The following is an 18863-nucleotide window of genomic DNA, read 5'->3' as shown; positions in this document are numbered from 1 at the left end:
CCAGACCCACACTCAACTTTGCCGCCTACATCCCCATAGTAAGAAGGGGGGTTTTTAATTTGGAGGCCCTGGCAGTTGGCACTGGGTCCTCTGAATACAACCAGCACTCACCAGCCGTCGGCATAAACAATAAAAACTTCAAAATAAAGAAAAATGTCCCTCTCTGGTTGAGCCAAGAGCCATGCATGAATTGCCCCCTCCTCAGGTGCCCTGTGACTGTCACCTCCTCATCTCACCCCCTCCCTGTGTCCGTGTCGGGAGGGGGGTGTCAGGCCCCACAGCCTGGCCCCTCTGTTGAGAATCTTGCTACCATGCAGAGAAGAGACTTAGCACCACCCCCCTCCCCGCCAAACCCTGCATTTCTGAAGTGCCTCCTGGCACTCTGGATGTTTGCAAAACGCAGACTCTGGCCAAATTCTTTTCATGGGGAGGCAGTGAAAAGCAAACTCCTGGCAGCAGAAGCTGCACAGGAAGCAAGATGGGGACAGCCAAGCCCGACTTGATAGCATGTGCTGGGGAGGTCCAGACGCTGTGGGGATCCCTTATCTCTTCCTCCCTCTGATTACTGAGGTCCAGCTCCAAAGCCCAGCCTGTTCTGGAAGCTGCAATGTGACTTTCTACCGAGTCCCTCAGAGTGAAACTATTCCTGAGTCACCGACCCCTGGAGCGCATGAGGTCCTTGGAAACAAATTTTCAGATTGCTTCTGTCCACTGCAAATAAGGCTGCACTTTTGCTTATCTGACCTAAGCGTTTCCATTTGTACAACAGCCTTTGAAAACACCGACAAAAATACTGACGCACGTTAGGGGAAAATGACATTTGAAATGATGCTTACAAGGTATGAGGTGTAAGTTTGCTTTGCTGGAATTGCCGGTTTGCAGAATGATCTGCACTTAACGCTGGCTCAGGCGGTGGTGTCTGTGACCCAGACGGGCCGGGCGGCGCAGGCGGAACCCACAGGACGGCGCAGCGCCCTCCCACGACCCGGGGTTTCCCAACCACTGGCCTCCCTGAGGACCTCACGGCCGACTGGATCCCTCGCTTGGGCCGGACGTTCCTCCCGCCGCTCTAGCCCGCGCCTCTCACTGCCCGCCGGTCCCGCCTCCTCGGCGCCAACCGGAGATCGACGTCCCTCTGCGCCAATAGGGGGCGCTCGGATGTGGCCCCCGCCTCCCGCGAGCCGCCCGCGCACGCGCCGTAGGCCGAGGTGGGCGGGGCGGCCCAAGGAGCGCGCGGCCATGGAGGCCCGAGGGGACCCAGCCGCCGCCCCCGGCCCGGCCCGCGCCCCCGCCCAAGTGGTAGGTGCCGGCCGCGGGGCCGCTCCGCCCTCCCGCCCTCCTCTCCTTACCCTCCGCTCCCCGCCTCCCTCCGTCTGCGCGGCCTCCTCGGCACTCGTCTTCCTCCGGGTGCCACGTGCGGCTCTCCCCTCTGTCCTCTCCCCGCCGGCCTCCCCCTCCCTCCTCCTCCCTCAGTCCCTCTCCCCTCCATCCTTTCCCCTCCATTCTCGCCCCTCCGTCGTCACTCCTCGGTCCTCCTCTTCTCCGTCCTCTCCCCTCCGTCCCCTCCCCTCAGTCCCTCTCTCCTCTGTCCTCCCCTCTCTCCTCCGTCCCCCTCGCCTCCATCCCTCTCCCCTCTCCCCGCTCTGGGTCCCTCTGGGTCCCGTCTCCCCTCCGACCTGCTCTGGGTGCTCATTTCCCCTGCACCACTTCTCTTGGGTTGCCTATGAGGATCTCTGCCCAAAGCAACGTTTAGGCACCAGCCAGAGTGTGGACAGAGATTAATCAAAGCTCACCTTCGGCAGAAATTCACATTAAGTTTTCTATTGTAGATCTTGAGAACAGTAAAAATATTCTTCCCTTTTTTCTTTTTCTTTAAAAATAATTCCATAGTAAAATAAATATGTAAGTGAATTAGGGAACTACTTTTGTGAATAAATAACAGAAATGCAGGAAGAGATGTCATTGTTGAGTCACAGCCTCAGAGTAAAGGTGACTGAACTGTACTTCATTAGTTATATCTCAGTTTTCCAAAGCCATATTCAGACTTAGCATTTAAAAATCCCATCTGTGTTTTGCATAGATATATAACATGCACACATATACGTGTGTGTATGTTCACGTGTATGCACGCATACGTACACGTGTACGCACACTCACCTGGATGGCCTGTGTTTCTGTTTTCTTACTTAGGAATCTGTCCACACTCCGTGAGGGTGTAAACTCAAGGGTGCGGCAGACTGTAATTCCTATCTTTGGGTATTCTGTATTGCTTAATGTGGTGATGTACAAAATTAAGACAAATCTGTAATCAGTTGTTTTGTTGGCAGTCAGGTCTCACTGGTTGTACACCATACACTTTAGGAATTTTTCTGTGGGCCCTATGAGAAAAGGACAGCACCAAACTGTCCCAGCCTGAGTAGAGCGAAGAAGGAGAGCCAAGTCACTCACTTCCCCAGTCTGCCCCAGCCGGCCCTCATACTTGGTGGAGGCACCTGTAGGGGTGCTCAAAACAGTGTCTTTGTTGCAGTTTCTCTAACATCATGGTTTGCTGAAAATGCTTATCTTCTCAAGAAAAGGACCAATCAGTTACTCTCATGAGTGGATTTGAAGATACACTGATGCTTGTTTCAACCAAAAGGATGTTTCTGACCACAGATTGGAAAACACATGAATTTGCCATTGAATTGGGAAAATTTTTGATGCCTTTCAGAATTTTTTTTCCTTTTCAGAGTATCAAAAGACCAATTCAGGGAGCTCTAAGACATAGTCTTATGGAGAGGAGGCACAGGCACCTTCTGTTTGTCAGGCTGTTCTCCTTCCCTGGGAGCCTTATTCTGGGTCGTTCTGAAAGTCAGGCCTCGCCCGTGGGAGTGAGCCTGGTGCGGGTGGGAATGGGAGGCAGATCGGAGCCATGGGAGGGAATTCCATGTTCACACTTGTTTGTCAGTCTGTTTGTTTTGGATTCCAGTCTGTCATCCTCCCAGTCCACAATGCTGAACCGTGGTTGGACGAATGCCTCAGGTCTGTTCTGCAGCAGGACTTCGAAGGCTCCTTGGAGCTCTCCATTTTCAATGATGCCAGTAAGGTATTTCTGAACTTCCTGTTGGTGATTTAGCCGTAGTGTAAGTCACCTTGGATTGTTCAGAGGGAAGTTTCCTGACCTGCCAACCCTCGTGCTTTCAGGACAAGTCCATGACTATCATTGAAAGATGGAAAGAGGAGCTAGAGGGTTCCGGCATCCTCGTGGTCATTGGAGGGCACGACTCTCCTTCCCCCCGAGGAGGTCAGTAACCATGTTTAGTCTGTTGTTCGGCTTTAATGTACGGTGTCTTGTCAGTTTATGCACTTACAGAGTTGCAAGTTCAAGTCCTGGGGAGAAGTATCCTGAGAGATGCTTCAGTTCACCACCTGTTAGGGACCAAGCAGACCTGTGAGGTCTGTATGCCGACCACTTCTCCATTACTTATTCAGCCCAAGAAAAAGCTGTTGGGTGTTTTTATTCCTGGTGTGATTGGTCATTGTTGGTCACCTCCAATTCTTAAAATTCTTTTCTCATGGCATTAGATTTGTTTTAGTCCGTTAAAAAAAATCTTCTGGTTTCTTTGATTTTATATATTATTTTTCTTTTTTCTATTTTGTCTGTTTCCTGTTTTCACTATGAACTGTATTTATCTTCTTTCTTTTGCTTGCTTTGGGTTTCATTTGTTCTTTTTGTAATTCTTAAGGTGGAAGCTCAGGTCGTTGGTTTGAGATGTTCCTTCTTTTCTACAAGGCATTTAATGGTATAAATTCCCCTCTGCTTCAGCAACGTTCCACAAATTCTGACATGTTTTTGTTTTCATTCAGTTTCAAAATACCTTCTAATTTCCCCATTGTTTTCTTATTTGATTTATGGGTTATTTAGATATATATTATTTAGTTTCCAAATATTTGAAGAATTTTCCAGGTATCTGTTATTCATTTCTAATTTAATTCCTCTGAAGTAAGAGAACATACTTTTTTATTTGAATCTTTTAAATTTAGTGAGATTTATGTTGTGGCCCAGCACATGGCCTGTCCGGGCAGATGCTCCGTGTGCACTTAGGAAGGTTGCGGACCTGCTGGTGTGGGGCGGAGTTTTCTATAAATGTAAATCAAGTCAAGCTGGGGACAGTCTTGTTGAAATCTGCCATATCCTTGCTGATTTGGGATCTCCTTGCTCTGTCAGTTACTGAGGGTGTGTGGAAACCTCCAGCTATAACTGCAGATTTGTCTGTTCTTCCTTGTGGTTCTGTCATTTTTGGCTTCGTGTATTTTGAAACTCTGTTCATTTGAGATTGCTAAGAAGAACTGACCCCCTCACCACTATGAATACCCTCTTAATTTCTGGTAATATTCTTTGCTCTGAAATGTACTTTCTTTGATATTAATATAAAATGCTCTGGCTTTATTTTGACTAGTGTTAGCATAGTATATCTTCTCTATCATTTTTACTTTTAACCTATTCCTGTCTTTGTGTTGAAAGGATACCTTCTCCCTTATAGATTCTTGTAGACAGCATATAGATCTTGCTTTTTTAATCCAATCTGACAATCTCTGCCTTTTAACTGAGGTGTTTACATTAGTTACCTGTGACGTGGTTATTGATACGGTTAGGGATGAGTCTGTCTTCTTGCTGTTAGTTTTATATTCATTACGTCTGTTCTTCATTCCATTTTCCTCTTTTTTGCCTTCTTTTGTATTATATTTTATAGCAGCTTTATTGAGATATGTTTGGCATACCATACAGTTCACCTGTCAAAGTATACAGTGAAGTGTTTTTAGTGTATTCACAGATGTGTGCGACCGCCACCTCAGTCAGTTTTAGAGCACTTCCATCCCCTCGGAAAGGAGCCCTGTATCCCTTGGTTGTCACCTTCCGCACCCTGCTGTTCCCCCCAACCCTGTGCAACCACTGATTTACTTTATTTGGGGCATTTCATCTGAATGGAATCATATATGTGTGCTCTTTTGTGACGGGCTTGTTTCATTTGCTTGATGTTTTTAAGGTTCTCATTGTAGCATGTATTAATACTCTATTCCTGTTTCTGAGAGAATAATATTCAGTTGAATAGAGACACACATTTTGTTTATCCACTCATCAGTTGAAGGACATTGGGGCCATTCTACCTTTTGGCTGTTGTGAAGAGTGCTAGTATGCACATTCGTGTGCAAATTTTTGTTTGAACACGGGTTTTCAGTTCCTTTGGGTATATACATTTTAGGCGAATCACTGGGTCATATTGTAATTCTGCGTTTAGCACATTGAGGTACCGCCAAACAGCTTTCCACACCAGCTGCACCATTTTACGTTGCCACCAGCAGTGTATGAGGATTCCAGTTTCTCTGCATCTTCACTGACACTTCCTATTTTCTGTTTTTTTGATTGTAGCCATCCTAGTGGGTATGAGGTGGTTTCTCATTGTGGTTTTGATTTGCATTTCCCTAATGACTAAATGATACTGAGCCTCTTTTTGTGTGCTTTTTGGCCACTTGTATATCTTCTTTGGAGAAATGTCTATTCAAGTCCTCTGCCCATTTTTAAATTGAATTATTTGTCTTTTGTTGTTGAACTGTAAGAGTTCTTTATGTATTCTGAATACTAGACCCTTACCAGGTATTTAATTTGCAAATACTTTCTCCCATGCTGTGTGTTGTCTTTTCACTCTCCTGTATGTAACCTTATGATGCACTAAAATGTTAATTTTGATGAAATCCAGTTTTTTCGTTGTTACATGTGCTTTTGGTGTCATATCTAAGAAACTGTTGCCAGCTCCAGGTCATGAAGACTTACTTCTCTGTTTTCTTGAAAAAGTTGAGATCTTCTGTGTAGGTCTTTTGTCCACTTTTAGTTCATTTTCGTGTGTGGTATGAGGTAAGATTTAACTCCATTCTTTTGCATCTGGATATTAAGGTTTTCCAACACCATTTGTTTGAAAGACTGTTCTTTCTCCATTGAAAGTCTTGGTACCTTTGTGAAGAGCAGTTGACTGTAAATGTGTGGGTTCATTTTTGGACTCTATTCTTATGCAGTACTGCACTATTTTGATTACCATAGCTTTGTGGTAAGTTTTGATACTGGGAAGTGTAAGTTTTCCAATGTTGTTTTCCTTTTTCAAAATTGTTTTGACCATTTGAGATTCTTTGGAATTTCATGTGAATTTTAGGTTCAATTTTTCCATTTCTGCAAAAAAGACCATTGGGATTCTGATGGGGATAGCATTGGATCTGTAGGTCTATTTGGGGAGTATTCACATTTTAACAATATTCAGTCTTCCAGTCTGTGAATGCAGAATGTCTTTTCATTGATTTAGGTATTTAGGTCTTCTTCAGTTTCTTTCATCAGTTTCTTTTACAACTGACAATGTACAAGTCTTTTGCCTCTTTGGTTAAGTTAACTCTCAGCATTTTATTCTTTTTGATGCTATTATAAATTGAATTATTTTCTTAATTTCCTTCTCAGACTGTTCATTGTTAGTTTAGAGAAAAACAACTGATTTTTCTGCATGTTGATCCTGCAACTTTGCTGAACTTATTCGTTAGCTCTGATAGTTTTGTGTGTGTGTGTGAGTTTCTAGGGCTTTCTGTATTTAAGATCATGTCATCTGCAACGAGGGGTAGTTTTACTTTTTCATCTCTAATTTAGAGCCCTCATTTCTTTTTCTTGCCTAATTGCTCTGGCTAGAACTTCTGGTACAGTGTTAAATAGAAGTGGGGAAAGGAGACATCCTTGTCCTGATCCTGGTCTTAGGGGAAGCTTGTGATATTTCACCGCGGAGTGTGATGTTAGCTTGGATTTTTACAAATACCCTTTATCATGCCGAGGAAGTTCCCTTCTATTCCTAGTTTGTTGACTGCTTTTCTTTGTCATGAAAGGGGATTTTGTCCAGTCTTTTTTCTGTGTCAATTGAGATGATCATGGTTTTTTTTTTTCCTTCAATTCTGTTTAGGTGCTGTATTACATGGATTTTGTGTTTGAACCACCCTTCATTACTTCATCACTTGGTTATGGTGAATAATCTTTCTGATATGTATTTTCCCTTAATTATTCCTTGTTTTCATTATCTTTAGTTTGTTTGAAATAGGAAATTTTTTTATAAATCAGTTATTCTTAGAACATCTACTTCAGCTTGGTTCTGTTGTGTGTAAACAAATTGTGGTTTTTGAAACTACTGTGAACACCCTTTCAAAATATTCTTTAAGATGGATAATATCTTCCATAGTTGAATGAAAGTAAATTGAAGGCATTTTGATGACTGTTGTGACGGCTTGTCTAATCTCCACCTTAAAAACAAGTTTTGTCTTTTGTAAAACACTTTTTATAGGTCACATATAACTAGAGCCACATCTGTACACGTTCTATTAGTAACAAGAAAATAAGTCGTAATATTGTGGAGAAATGAAGTCATCTGCCGCTTCTTTGAAGTTGGATGAGGCGACTTCATGGACTCCTGTGTTACACAGAAAGGCAGTGGAGTTAATTTGATTATGTCTGCCAGGACGTATTTTCCTGTAACAATGTTTTCTTAAGTAGGAAGAATTATATCGACTATTGGATAACATTGATCCAAAGTGTCTATTTTCGGGAGTGCTGGGTGTTTAAATTGGATTAGGATTCACTTGCTATTATTTCATATCGTAACAGAGCCAAGCATTTCTTAATAATGTGGTCGCTTGCTAAAACTGAAATAAAGCACAATCCCCCTCTTCTCTCCAAGAGTGAGGAATGTTAATATCACACCAAGGCGGGAGTTTTTCCTGCTGTGGCCATGACAACAGACTCCCTCACAAAGACACGGGCCTCCCCAAACATCAGGCCCTGGCACAAACATTTGACTTTTCAAGGCAGTAATATTAAAGCAAATTCCTTATCTTTGCCAAACACAAGATTCGTCGTGAGAACCTTCCCGCTTCCTTGGTAGGTGCCCTTTCCTTCATTACCCAGACTCTTGGGTTCAATTTCTCCTCTTCTAAAGCCCAGCACTAATAAAGCCACTTTTTAGACAGAACTCCGGTTGATTTCAGTGTGATTGTGGAAAGTCTCTTCCCGTTTTCTGAAACCCCTGAGCTCTTCTGCTGGGCCTGCCCTGCTTGTCGGTGATGATGGAGATTCAGCCTCCCCCGGGGCTCAGGGGCCAGGCTGTACGTTTCGCTCTCCTGCTTGTTGTACCTGTGGTTCTTTGAAATCTGCAGCCATCCTGCTGACTGATCTGGGTTGAGCAAGCTCTCGGATTGATGCCGAAGGCTCTGCTCTGGTCACACCCTCTGGTGACCTGAGTGTGCACTGAGATTCTTACTTCTGGCTGAAGTGTTGTTTGCTCCAGAGAGTGGCTGAGTGACAGGAGGGACCTGCCTTCTCCTCCTGCTCTGAGGCAGACACTTTGCCAGTGTCCCCTGGGCCCCATGACGACATTCTTCATGGTATCTCAGCTTTGAGGAAGAGGGAGTTACCGTTTTAACTCTGCACACTCCTGTTCTCCTTTGTGTGACTTGTCTTGGAGGCACCAAATCTGAATGTGTCTGTTACGCGATTCAGGTGTCAGGACTTCTTTTTGAGGGAAGGTGGGAGTGTGCCCCACGAGTCCCTGCAGACCCCTCTGTTTGGGTCAAGTGCCTTCTCTGATCTGTCCTGCCCTCAGCACCTGACTGAGCTCACTTAGTGTTAATTTCTGCTGCATTCCTTATTTGGAACCCTTTCCTGGCTGGCCCTTCCTGGAAGCTGGCTGGTGCTCACTTGCCCTGACCACCTGGTGCCCCCGTGCTGCTCACACCCAGTTCCCCCCAGGACCTGTGCCTGCACCGTGCTCTCTCCATTTAAGCTCACGTCCCCTCGCTTGCCCCCTGTCGGGGTCTCCTCTCAACAAGCCTCCCGGTGCCTCCCACTGTGCTCTTGGATTTAACCAGAGGTTATCATTTATCTCTCCAGCTCAGCTGTGTAATCTCTCTGAAGGAAAGAGATTGCCTTTTAAAAACATTTATTTGTTTGTTTGTTTGTTTGTTTATTTAGGTGGGGAGATAATTAGGTCTACTTATTTATTTATTTTCAGAGGGGGTACTGGGGATTGAACCCAGCACCTTGTGTATGCTAAGCATGCACTCTACCACTGTGCTGTACCCGCCTCCCAAAAAACATTTATTAAAATGTAAATCCATACAGAAAACTACACCTGTCATCACTGCACAGCTCAGTTAATTTTCACAAACTAAACACACCGTGCAGCCAGCACCTAGATGAAGAGCCAAAGTCACCGGCCCCAGAAGCCCCCTCCCTGAGGCAGCCACTCTCCTGATTTCCAGGAGCACAGGGAATCTGCTGCCTTGTGCTCCGAGTGCCATCCCCACGTCTGCTCCCTGTGCCTGTCGGTCGGAGCGGCGCCCACACTGTGCAGCCAGGACCATCCACGCTCCTCGTGGTGTAACTTCACCCCCGAGGGATACCTGGGGCAGCCCCGACTCGGTGGAGTGGGGTCTGCACCTTGTCACAGGGCAGCAGGGGTCACAGTACGTGCAGGTGCAGTGGACGCCGCCAAGGCTTTATTTCCTGCAGGGAGCACACCTGCCCTAGTGCGTGTCTTATCAGTGCACTTACTGCGGCTGTTTCTTCTAAGGCACCTGGTTTTTCACTTGGTGGCACAGAGTGTTCCTAGCTTTCTTACCGTGTGCATCACACTAAATTTTATGAAAGGGAATCCACTGAAAATTGAATTCTAAAAGAGCTTCTCCTTTTCTTTTTTAAACAGTCGGATATTCTAAAAATCAAGCAGTAGCACAGAGCTCGGGGTCTTACCTCTGCTTCTTGGATTCGGTAAGTAACTCCTCGCTATACTTAAAATGTATGAATGTATCCTGCTTGAATGATTAAGAGATACTACATTTTAGTGTGGTTCTTGAAAATCATTGTTACATGCTTTGCTCAGACTTAACAGTTAAGGTCCATAGGTTGTTGCTGTTTAATTGCTGTAGCACCTGATGAGGGAACTGATTTTGGATAAATAGAGTTACTTAAAAACACAAAATTGCAGAGCAGAGAAACATAAAAAGAAAACGAAGATGAAGATAAACTAGGAAGCTGTTGAGAAGTGCAGTACTTAAATAGAAATAATTCATGCAAGTTGGTAACACAAGAAAACAGGAAACAAAAGAAAATGAGTGGTAGATAAATAGGAAAGGACAGGAATGGAGGCTCACAAAAGTAGGCATGTGAACAACAAACTAAGAAACGTTTGTAATCAAACACAAGTTAAATTAGTGAAAATATGAGAACGAATATATGTGCATATATGCATGACTGGGACACTGCTGTACACCAGAAATTGACACATTGTAACTGACTGTGCTTCAATTAAAAAAATTAAATTAGTGAGATACCACTTTTAAAAACCAAATTAACAGAGTTCTCTAAAAATGTAGATAACTCAGTGTTTGGAAATTCAGTGTGAACTGGCAGCATTGACAGCATGATCTAGCATTTTGTATTAAAACTTATGAAATGCTTATGCCCTTGACCCCTGGATTTCACTTCTAGGAACCCATGAAATTCTGAAATTTATGCGTTTATTTATCATGATGGAAAGTTAGTTAATGGAAACAAGTTGATATTCGATGGTAGAGTAATGGCAGTCAGTCTATGTCAGCCGATTACTATGTTTATGAATAATTTTAATGACATGTGAATGATTATGATGGGTGAAAGAAGGGCACGTGTTGGTGTGTGCATGCATCCTTACCTGTAGATTTTATCTTTAGTGGCTGCAAGTCACTCCAAGGACATTTATCTGTCTTCAGTCTTCCCTTGGGCTCCCGGGTCCTGGGGTGGGGGGCTCCTCCAGGTCTGGGAGTGTGGGGCTCCCAAGGGTGTGGGCTCCTGGATCTGGGGGTGTGGGCTCCCAGGTTACGTGTTCTTTGTCAGATGTGTTCTCTCCATCTGTGGTTTGCCTTTTCACGCTTTCATGGTGTCTTCTGATGAACAGTTTTAAATTTTTATGAAGTCCAGTTTATTGATTGATCTCTTTTATAGTTAATTTTTTCCCTAAGAAGTCTTTGCTTTTTCCAAGGAAGTTATTCTCTTGGTTTTTTACTTTTTTATTTGAGCACCTTATCTCCTGTGCTAGAAAGCAGGTTAGTTTTTTCATACAGGTTTTGGGCTGCAGTGTTGAAGAGACTCTCTTTCTCAGTTGAATTGTCCCAGCGTCTGTGATGAGAATCAGTGGGCCATGCCAGCGTGGGTGTATTTCAGGACGTTCCATTCAGTTCTGTTCATCTGTGGTCTGCAGTTCATTCCTTTGTCTGCGGTACAGCATCCCACTGGGCGGACATACTGCACTTCCCAACCTGGGCGCGGGGCTGGTCCGAGTTCTTCCCCTGTGAATGGCGTGGCGGTGGGCTGTCTCGCACCCGCCTCTTGTTGTGCACATAGGAGAGCTCTTCTGCATTCACCCCAGAAGTGGGATTCCCAGGCCGCAGGGACATGCGGGCTCACCCAAGGGAGAGAGCGGTGCTGCTGTCACGTGGCTGAAGATGTCTGTGGCCCCGGCACACACTGGCCCTGGCTCTTCAGCCCCGGAGCCCTTTGCTGGGGCATCCAAGTTGCATTTTGACTTGTTAGCCACCTGGGATGCAGTCTGGGGCCATGTTTAGATTCAGAACATACTTTGTCAAGAGTGTTAACATCGGTGGAGACCAGCTCCCGTGCGCTTCTGGGGCTGGAGTTTATCTGTTCAGCAGGTCGGTGCCTGAAAGTGCCGGGCATGGCAGCCAGTGCAAGGGATCCGGCAGCAAACTGGCTGCGACAAGGACAGTGGGAGCCAGAGTTCAGGCCCCGTACTTCCCTCACCCCCTGGCCCTGCCTTGTCTCTCTCCTACCCCTGCCTGGCCCACGGTCCCCCCCCCACCACCAGCTCCTCAGCGTTGCTCCCGGCCCTCCACGCAGTGGTGGGAATGGCCTGTGCCTGGGCTGCCCCCCAGCACTGGAGTCTGCGCACATCGATCACCACCTTCAGCACCGCGTCCTTTGTTGCCAGCATCGGCTGCCTCTCTGACAGAAGGCTGTCTCTGGGCAGGAGGGACTGGACTGATGTTTCTGAAGCACCTGGAACACGACTGGCAGGTAGCAGGTGTTAATGGACACTTGTTTAATGGATGGGTGGCATTTGGGTTTGTGTGTTCAGCTTAAATGGGCAAGTTAGACTGAGGTGGACACCTCTACACATGTGTCCTGGAGCCCAGCCACCCTGTTGGACATTGTCTCCACGGAGAGTGCAGTGCTGAGCTTCTCTGTCTGCTCACCGATGGACTTTCAGAATCCCTGCTGTAGCGCAGGCTTTCAGACTGTGCTGTCTGGGTGCCTGTCCTGCCGGCTGCTGCCTGGGGGCCAGCAGGCCTTTCCAGGGACATCGGAAAGGCATCCCCAAGGACCTTGCTGTCCCTCTCAGTCCCAGACATGTCCGAGGATGTTTGTCCTGGAGGGAAGTGGGTCACGCAAAGATCAGCGGTGTTTCAGGTGTGCAGGAGGCCGCCGCCCGTCCCCTCACTGGGAAGTTGCAGTCTTGGGGACAGTCACTCTGGGCCCGCAGGAGAAGCACAAAGCGCAAGGACACGGATTTCCCCCAGAAGGAGTGCCATGCTGAGTGAGCCTGGCGCCTCCCTCCGGGGTCAGCGGGGCTCTGGCCTTTGGCCTTGGAACAGAGGACCTGCACTGTGTGACCTGGGCACTGTCATCAGGAAATTCTGCTGGAAGGGGTGTCTGTGGCCTTTCCTGGGAAAGGTTTTGCAGAGCTTAGGGGGGATGCCGGTTGCATTTGCTTAGGTGGTCCTTGATTTCTTTCACTAGCATTTTGTGGTTTTCAAGATACAGACCATGTGCTTATTTTGTTAAGTTTGCACTGATGTATTTCATTTTCTTTGGCGTATTTGCACATGGACGTCATATCTCTAATTCCTGTGCCCACATGTTTGTTGTTAGTGTGTAGAAATGTGATTATTTTATGTGTCAATCTTGCAGAACTTACTTGTTCTAGGATTGGGGGGCAGATTCCTGAGGATTTTCTAGGTGGACACTCATGACGCCTGCAGATGGGGACACCTTCATCTCTTCCTCTCTGAGCGGGAGGCTCTTTATTTGCTTTTCGTGCCTGATTGCTCTGGCGGAACTTCTGAGAGTGTGGAGCAGGTGTCCTCACCTTCTGATCTGGAGGAGGAGGTGCCAGCCTCTCACTCCATGTGCCAGCTGTGTGCCAAGCCGAGGCGCGGCCCTCTGTCCCCGGCTTGCTGAGAGTTTTTATCGTGAACAGGTGTTGGGCTCTGTCACATGCGTTTTCGGTCCGTTGGAATTTGTTGGTTTTTAAGATGTGTTTGTTACTGAAGATATGTAAGATTTTTCTCATCTTCTTGGAATTTGGGGATTTTTCTGTGTGTGTCAAGAATCATTTCTGAACTGTGGCAAACTCTTCCAAGGTGCGGACTCAAGGTGTTTTCAAATGAGGTGAAATTTTCTATGCTGGCTCTTACTTTTTCCTGCTACCTTGTTTTCCCCTTTGGGGCCCTCGTGTTCGAACGTTGGGTCTTACAGTTTGCATTTCTCTGTAGTTTTGTATTCCCCTGTTGGACCTTCCCATTCGTTGGTTCAGTGATGAGCTGTGACCAGTTCTTCGCTTCTGCCGTTGCTTTTGGAAGTTAGATAGCGTGGTTCCCGTTCCTCCAGTGCTGGGGCACCTCTGAGAGTTCCTCTTTTTTGTTCTCTCCTCCAGCAGCTCTAGAGGGCGGCTCCACTCTGCGGCCCAGGTCCTCTTGGCTACATTAATGGTTGGTTTTGTTTGTTTATGGCTCTCTGCACCTCGGAGGTCAGGCCACACTGTCCGGGGGCCGTGGTGGCGGCAGGTATGCGAGGAGGTGTGGGATCTCCGCTCCTGGGATGGGACCCTTCTGTCCACGGTGGGGTTGAGGGGCTCTGCTGGGTCTGGGTGAGGCCTGGTTCCAGGTGTCCTGGGTTTCTGGCCAGTTCTTTCCCAGCCTCAGGGGTAAGGAGAAGCTTGCTTGTCTGGTGCCCTTTTCCCCAGTTCTCCTGGGGGAGCCCTCCAGCCCTGCCCAGGCATCCATAGATCTGCAGACTCCTGGAGCAGGGAGTCAGTCTTGGGGTGCTGCCCACCATCCCCTCAAGGTCCTGTGCAGTTGTGGCCTTTGCTGCCTTCTGGGCTGGCCGCTGTGTTGGTGAGGGTGTTTGATGCAGCTGGAGGGTGTCAGGCACAAGATCTCAGACCCTGTGTTTGCAGCATTGTAATCACACCCCACCCTCCCCTGCCCCCAGCACTGCAGGGCTGCTTGTCTGGCTGCAGAAGGTGGTTGAGGCTGTGTTGACTGGCAGAGGCCGGCCCGGCCTCCCCGACCCTCTCCAGGCACTGACCACATCGAGGGTGGGAGGCTTCCATCAGGCTCGCCCTGGTCTTCCGTGTTCCGAGGAGTGTTATCGCCACACCTGGAATGGCCGCGTCGTCTTCATCTCCTGGTGGGGCCAGCTTCCTGGACTGTCCCCCCTTTTCCCTCCAAGCATATGTTTATACCTAGCAGGTTTAGTCATCACATGACGTTTGCTCACTGAGAGACCCAGGAAGGTGGTGTGGAGGCCATGAGAGCCCGCCTGCACCTGCTGTTCATCTGGGGTCGTCTGGGGTCTGGGAACAGCACACAGCACCACATCTCCCATGTGTTCCGGTCTAAGGCAGCAATGGGCCGCCAGCCTGGGAGACAGCCCGGCACCGCGGCTGCAGGGAGAGGCGCGGGAAGGGCTGTCTCTCTGAAGCGCATACGGTGCTGCGCCCTAGCAGGGTCTGTTGGATCTGCTAGTCTTTCCTCTGGAGCCTCCTGGCTTCCAGCTGACTGAGTGTGTGGAGGACACGGTGCTGGGTGAAAGGAGACCGCCGTCCTCGTGGGGTGCCCGCAGCTCCTGCCAGGGGAGGCTCCTTCCGAAATCGGCCGGGAGTGCTGCCTGGCCATCTGGTCACGCACGTGGCGGGAGTTCTCGCTCTCAGGAGGGACTGTCCTGAACCCTCGTGTTTTTGGCTGTGTGTCCACCCTGCCCCCAGCCCCGCTCACCTTTGGCTCTGAAAAGAAACGTAGGGCAGAGCAGACCCCTGCATCAGGCCGAGTCTCCCTGGGACATGCCCGTCATTGTCTGGCTTCTTTTTCTCTGTGAAGTGGAAGAAGGAACCCGCGTAGAATGGGGGGGGGGGGGGCGTGGAGGCGTGGAGATCTTTTAAATGACTTTGAAGTGATTTCAGTCTCTTTTGGTATCAACCATTTTTTCCAAACTGCTAGTAAGTAGCAATATTGACTGACTGAGGTATTAGTGGTTTTTGTTTCTCTTTCTGCTCTAATTCTTTCCTGTGCATGGGGGAAAGGGTGGAGTGTTGAGACAGAGGAGAAGGACTGAGTGCCCCCCGCCACATACCTCCTGGGAGTGGCACACGAGACCATGCACTTTACTTTGAGGGTTTTTGAGAGCAAAGCATCTGACCATAGGGCATGGTGGTTACCGCGAGACTACTGAATAAGGCTATTTTCACTATATTTAGACGGGCATACTGGCCAGTCAATTATTAAATGCAGATGTTGCCGGCTGGGGAGGAAGTCGTTTCTCCTGTCTCTGCCTCACACGCCACCTGATTTTTATGTTTGGCTTGTCAGTTTTAGTATGGGTTCATTCAGAAAAGAATGTCGGCATCAGCTATGGAGAACCTGCTACAACTTTAGAAAACAGTTGGGAAATGTTGTGAGCTCAGGTCTGCAACAGGTGGAGGCTGCTGCTTTTCCAGCTGTGTCACCTAGGAGTTTTAGTTCTGTAGGTAAGCATTGTTGCCCCCTGAGTGGGAGACAGCTTGTTTGGAAGCCCCAGGAGAGGTGCAGCCAGGACCGGAGGGGCCGTGCACTGCCCTCCCCACTGTCCGCCGTCTTCTCCCCCATCTCACAGCTGGGGGTGTGCAGGAGGTTGTGCATTTTCACTTAAGCGTATTTACAGTTGAGCAGAACCTCAGTTTTCAAATCAAAGGTACTTCTGCCACATTTTAAAGTTATACTTTTCATTCTGTCTTCAACAGTGCAACATTGTAAACAAACATTCCTCTTCCATTAAGCTAAATAACTGATAGAAAACCCAGTTTTTCCTGCAGGTTCTTTTACAGACTTTGTCAACTACTTTGAGTGTGTCGATGCCGCTGTGCGGTACGAGGGGAGGGCATTCGTCGTCATGCACAGTGCTGAGTTGCAGGCTTCTGGACCTGAAAGCCCGTGATGTTTGCTGCCCATCGGGGCGCACACACCACTCACACACACCACACCCACGCACAGCACTCACTTTCCTGTCTGCTCCTTCTTTCCTGAGGAAAAGGTATGGGCTTGAGTTTCAGACCCAAGACCTGGGGGGTGTCAGCGGGCTCAGGGTCAGGGCTGTGTAATTTCAGAGATGGCTGTCCCCAGGAGGCTCAGGCAGCATCCCCAGGGGCGGGGGATGCCCTTGGTGTTGAGGTGGGGGATGGGCGCTGCCTTGTTGGGTGGCAGCTGCAGACCTGTGAGGATCTGTGTGTGTAGACTCTTCCACGTCTGTTCTTTGAAAGAGGAGACACTCCTTATTCTTGACACTCACGTTCAGAAGGGTTTTCCTGAACAGGAGAGAGAAAACGGTTGAAGAAAGGCCAGAGAAGTCTTGGCACTGTAGCTGCCCCCCAGGGCCAGGTCACGCGGGCAGCCCACACACTCCCATTTGTGTCACACCGGAACCTGTTGTGCTTGGCAAGCTCTCAGTCTTGCTAAGTGCCACAAGATTGCATTTTTTGAAAGAGATGATGCCTCAGACAGTCGTGAGCCTTTGAAATATTTTTTGTTTGTACAAAGTGTTTTCATTTCAAGGCTTAGGAAAGGGGGATGAGAGCTTGTAGGACACATTGGAGACTGGGGGCCTCCTGCAGGTACAGAAGCCAGATCACAGGGCGGATTCGGCCTCAACGGGCCCCAAGCCGGGCTGCGTGGGCCTTAGGTGATCCCCACTTGAGAACTTGCATTTCTCCCAACTGTGCCGCTGGACTGTGCTGTTTCAGGTGCTCAATCTTTAGCCTTCCCGAGGCCAGAGCGCCTCTGGTCATCTTGTCCATCACGGTGCCCGGCACTTCCTGTTGCTCCTTTCCCCGTCCTTCTGTCTCACCAAACCCCACGTGAGCACGCGGTGTCCTGCGCCCGAGCGGGGAGGGGCGCGGGCACGGACCCTGCCCTGCAGAGCCCGCAGCAGCCGCAGCCTGGGTAGACTTGCAGAGAAGAAGCTGCAGAGTTGTAAGGAAAGAAGGTGTCAGTTAGGCTGGGGGAAGGGGGGACCCCAGTCCAGCTCAGGACCAGGGCCAGTGCCAGCTGTGGCCTCCTGCCCAGAGCCCTCCATGCCGCCTCCTTCTGTTAGGAGGGAATTCCTGTCTTATCTCCCAATTAAAGGGAATTCCCTTCTCCACTTCCGCAAGACAGAGCAGGGAGCAGGGGCGGGGCTCCAGGAGGGGCGGGGCCTGGGGCGGGGCGCTGGCAGCCCTAGGGTTCTGGGTTCTGTTGGGGGCTCTGTCCGCAGAGGAAAATGCACGACCTGAATTTGTGTGTATTTAGTTAAAATTGCATGTTTGATCCTAGGTTATTTTTGTGTTTGTGTGCTGTGATCATAGCTTACAGAAAGTTACGTATGCATGTGGACAGGGATTGGAAGGGAACGTAGAAGGGTGAAAACAGTACATTTTGGGAGTGATGGTATTGTGCAGTACTGAACACTGATGGTATATTGCTATGCGGCTTGTATCGTAAACCCAGAATTATAATGGTTTTTAAGAGCGTGATGGAGTGAACTCAGATTAAATTTTTTTCTAAATATTGAGTATACTGTCCTAGGCACATTATATTTTAAAAAGCAGCTTGACTGGAATATTACTTACATATAATAAAGTGCACCCATTTAAATGTACATTGAGTGAGTTTGACAAATGAATACCCATGTAAAGGCCATCTCAGTCAAGTTTAAAACACTTCCATTGCCCCAGAAATTTCCTTGTGCCTCTTTGTAGTCATTTCCTCTGCTCCTCGAAGAAACTATAAATCTGATTTCTTTAGGTTAACAATCTAATTATCTGTTCTTTCAGTGGATTAGCTCCCCCCACCCCATTCTAGAACGTTATATAAATGGAATCATACAGTAGACACTCTTGTGGTTAGCTTTTTTTTCCCCCTTAGCATAATGTTTTTGATATTCCATGTTGTTACTTACACCAGTAATTTAGTTTTTTTTACTGCTCAGTAGTGTATTCCAATGCATGGATAAACCACAAATTGTTTACATAGTCATCCATTGATGGACATTTGGATTACTTTCAGTGCTTGGCTATTATGAGTAAAGATGCTGTGGAAATTTGGGTACAGGTCTTAGTGTGGTCATATGTGTTCACTGCTCATGGGTAAATATTAGGGGCAGAAATGATGGGTGGTATAAAACATGTAAGTTAAACTTTATAAGAAACTTCAAAACTGTTTTGCACAGAGGATGACGCATGTTACACTCCCACCAGCAGTGAATGAGAGTTCCAGTGGTTCTGTGTTCTTACAGCACTTGAAACTATCTGTCTTTCAAAGCTGAGCCTTTGTGATGTGCTTGTAGCTCTGTCTCATTGTTTTAGTTTGCATTTCCCTGATGACTCAATGTGTGGAACTGTCATTTGGGCGCTCACTGATCATGCATCTGCGTTCCTGTGTGAAGTGTCTTCTTCACATCTTCTGACTTTTTTATTAATTTGTTTGTCTTAATATTGAATTTTATGACTTTTAAAAAATTCTGTATA

At 47.7% G+C, this 18863-nt stretch overlaps 1 protein-coding gene across 6 annotated transcripts in view; it reads left to right on the top strand.

The window, feature by feature from the left end:
- Window positions 1–1160: 1160 nt before the first annotated feature.
- Window positions 1161–18863, top strand: part of B3GNTL1 (UDP-GlcNAc:betaGal beta-1,3-N-acetylglucosaminyltransferase like 1) — a 76585-nt gene continuing 58882 nt past the window's right edge. Inside the window, exons 1-4 of one of the 6 annotated variants that reach the window (XM_074344090.1) lie at window positions 1161–1299; window positions 2969–3080; window positions 3184–3283; window positions 9759–9823. In XM_074344090.1, coding sequence (XP_074200191.1) covers window positions 2991–3080; window positions 3184–3283; window positions 9759–9823 — 255 coding nt within the window. In that variant the 5' untranslated portion in view covers window positions 1161–1299; window positions 2969–2990. Of the gene's footprint in view, window positions 1300–2968; window positions 3086–3183; window positions 3284–9758; window positions 9824–18863 lie in introns of those variants that run through there. The other 5 variants (XR_012499712.1, XR_012499711.1, XR_012499715.1 and 2 more) reach the window with 5 other exon arrangements.

Source organism: Camelus bactrianus, chromosome 16 (assembly GCF_048773025.1).
Source record: "Camelus bactrianus isolate YW-2024 breed Bactrian camel chromosome 16, ASM4877302v1, whole genome shotgun sequence".
NCBI lineage: Eukaryota > Metazoa > Chordata > Mammalia > Artiodactyla > Camelidae > Camelus > Camelus bactrianus.
The sequence above is the reverse complement of the archived record's forward strand: the minus strand, read 5'-3'. Positions and strand labels throughout refer to the sequence as shown.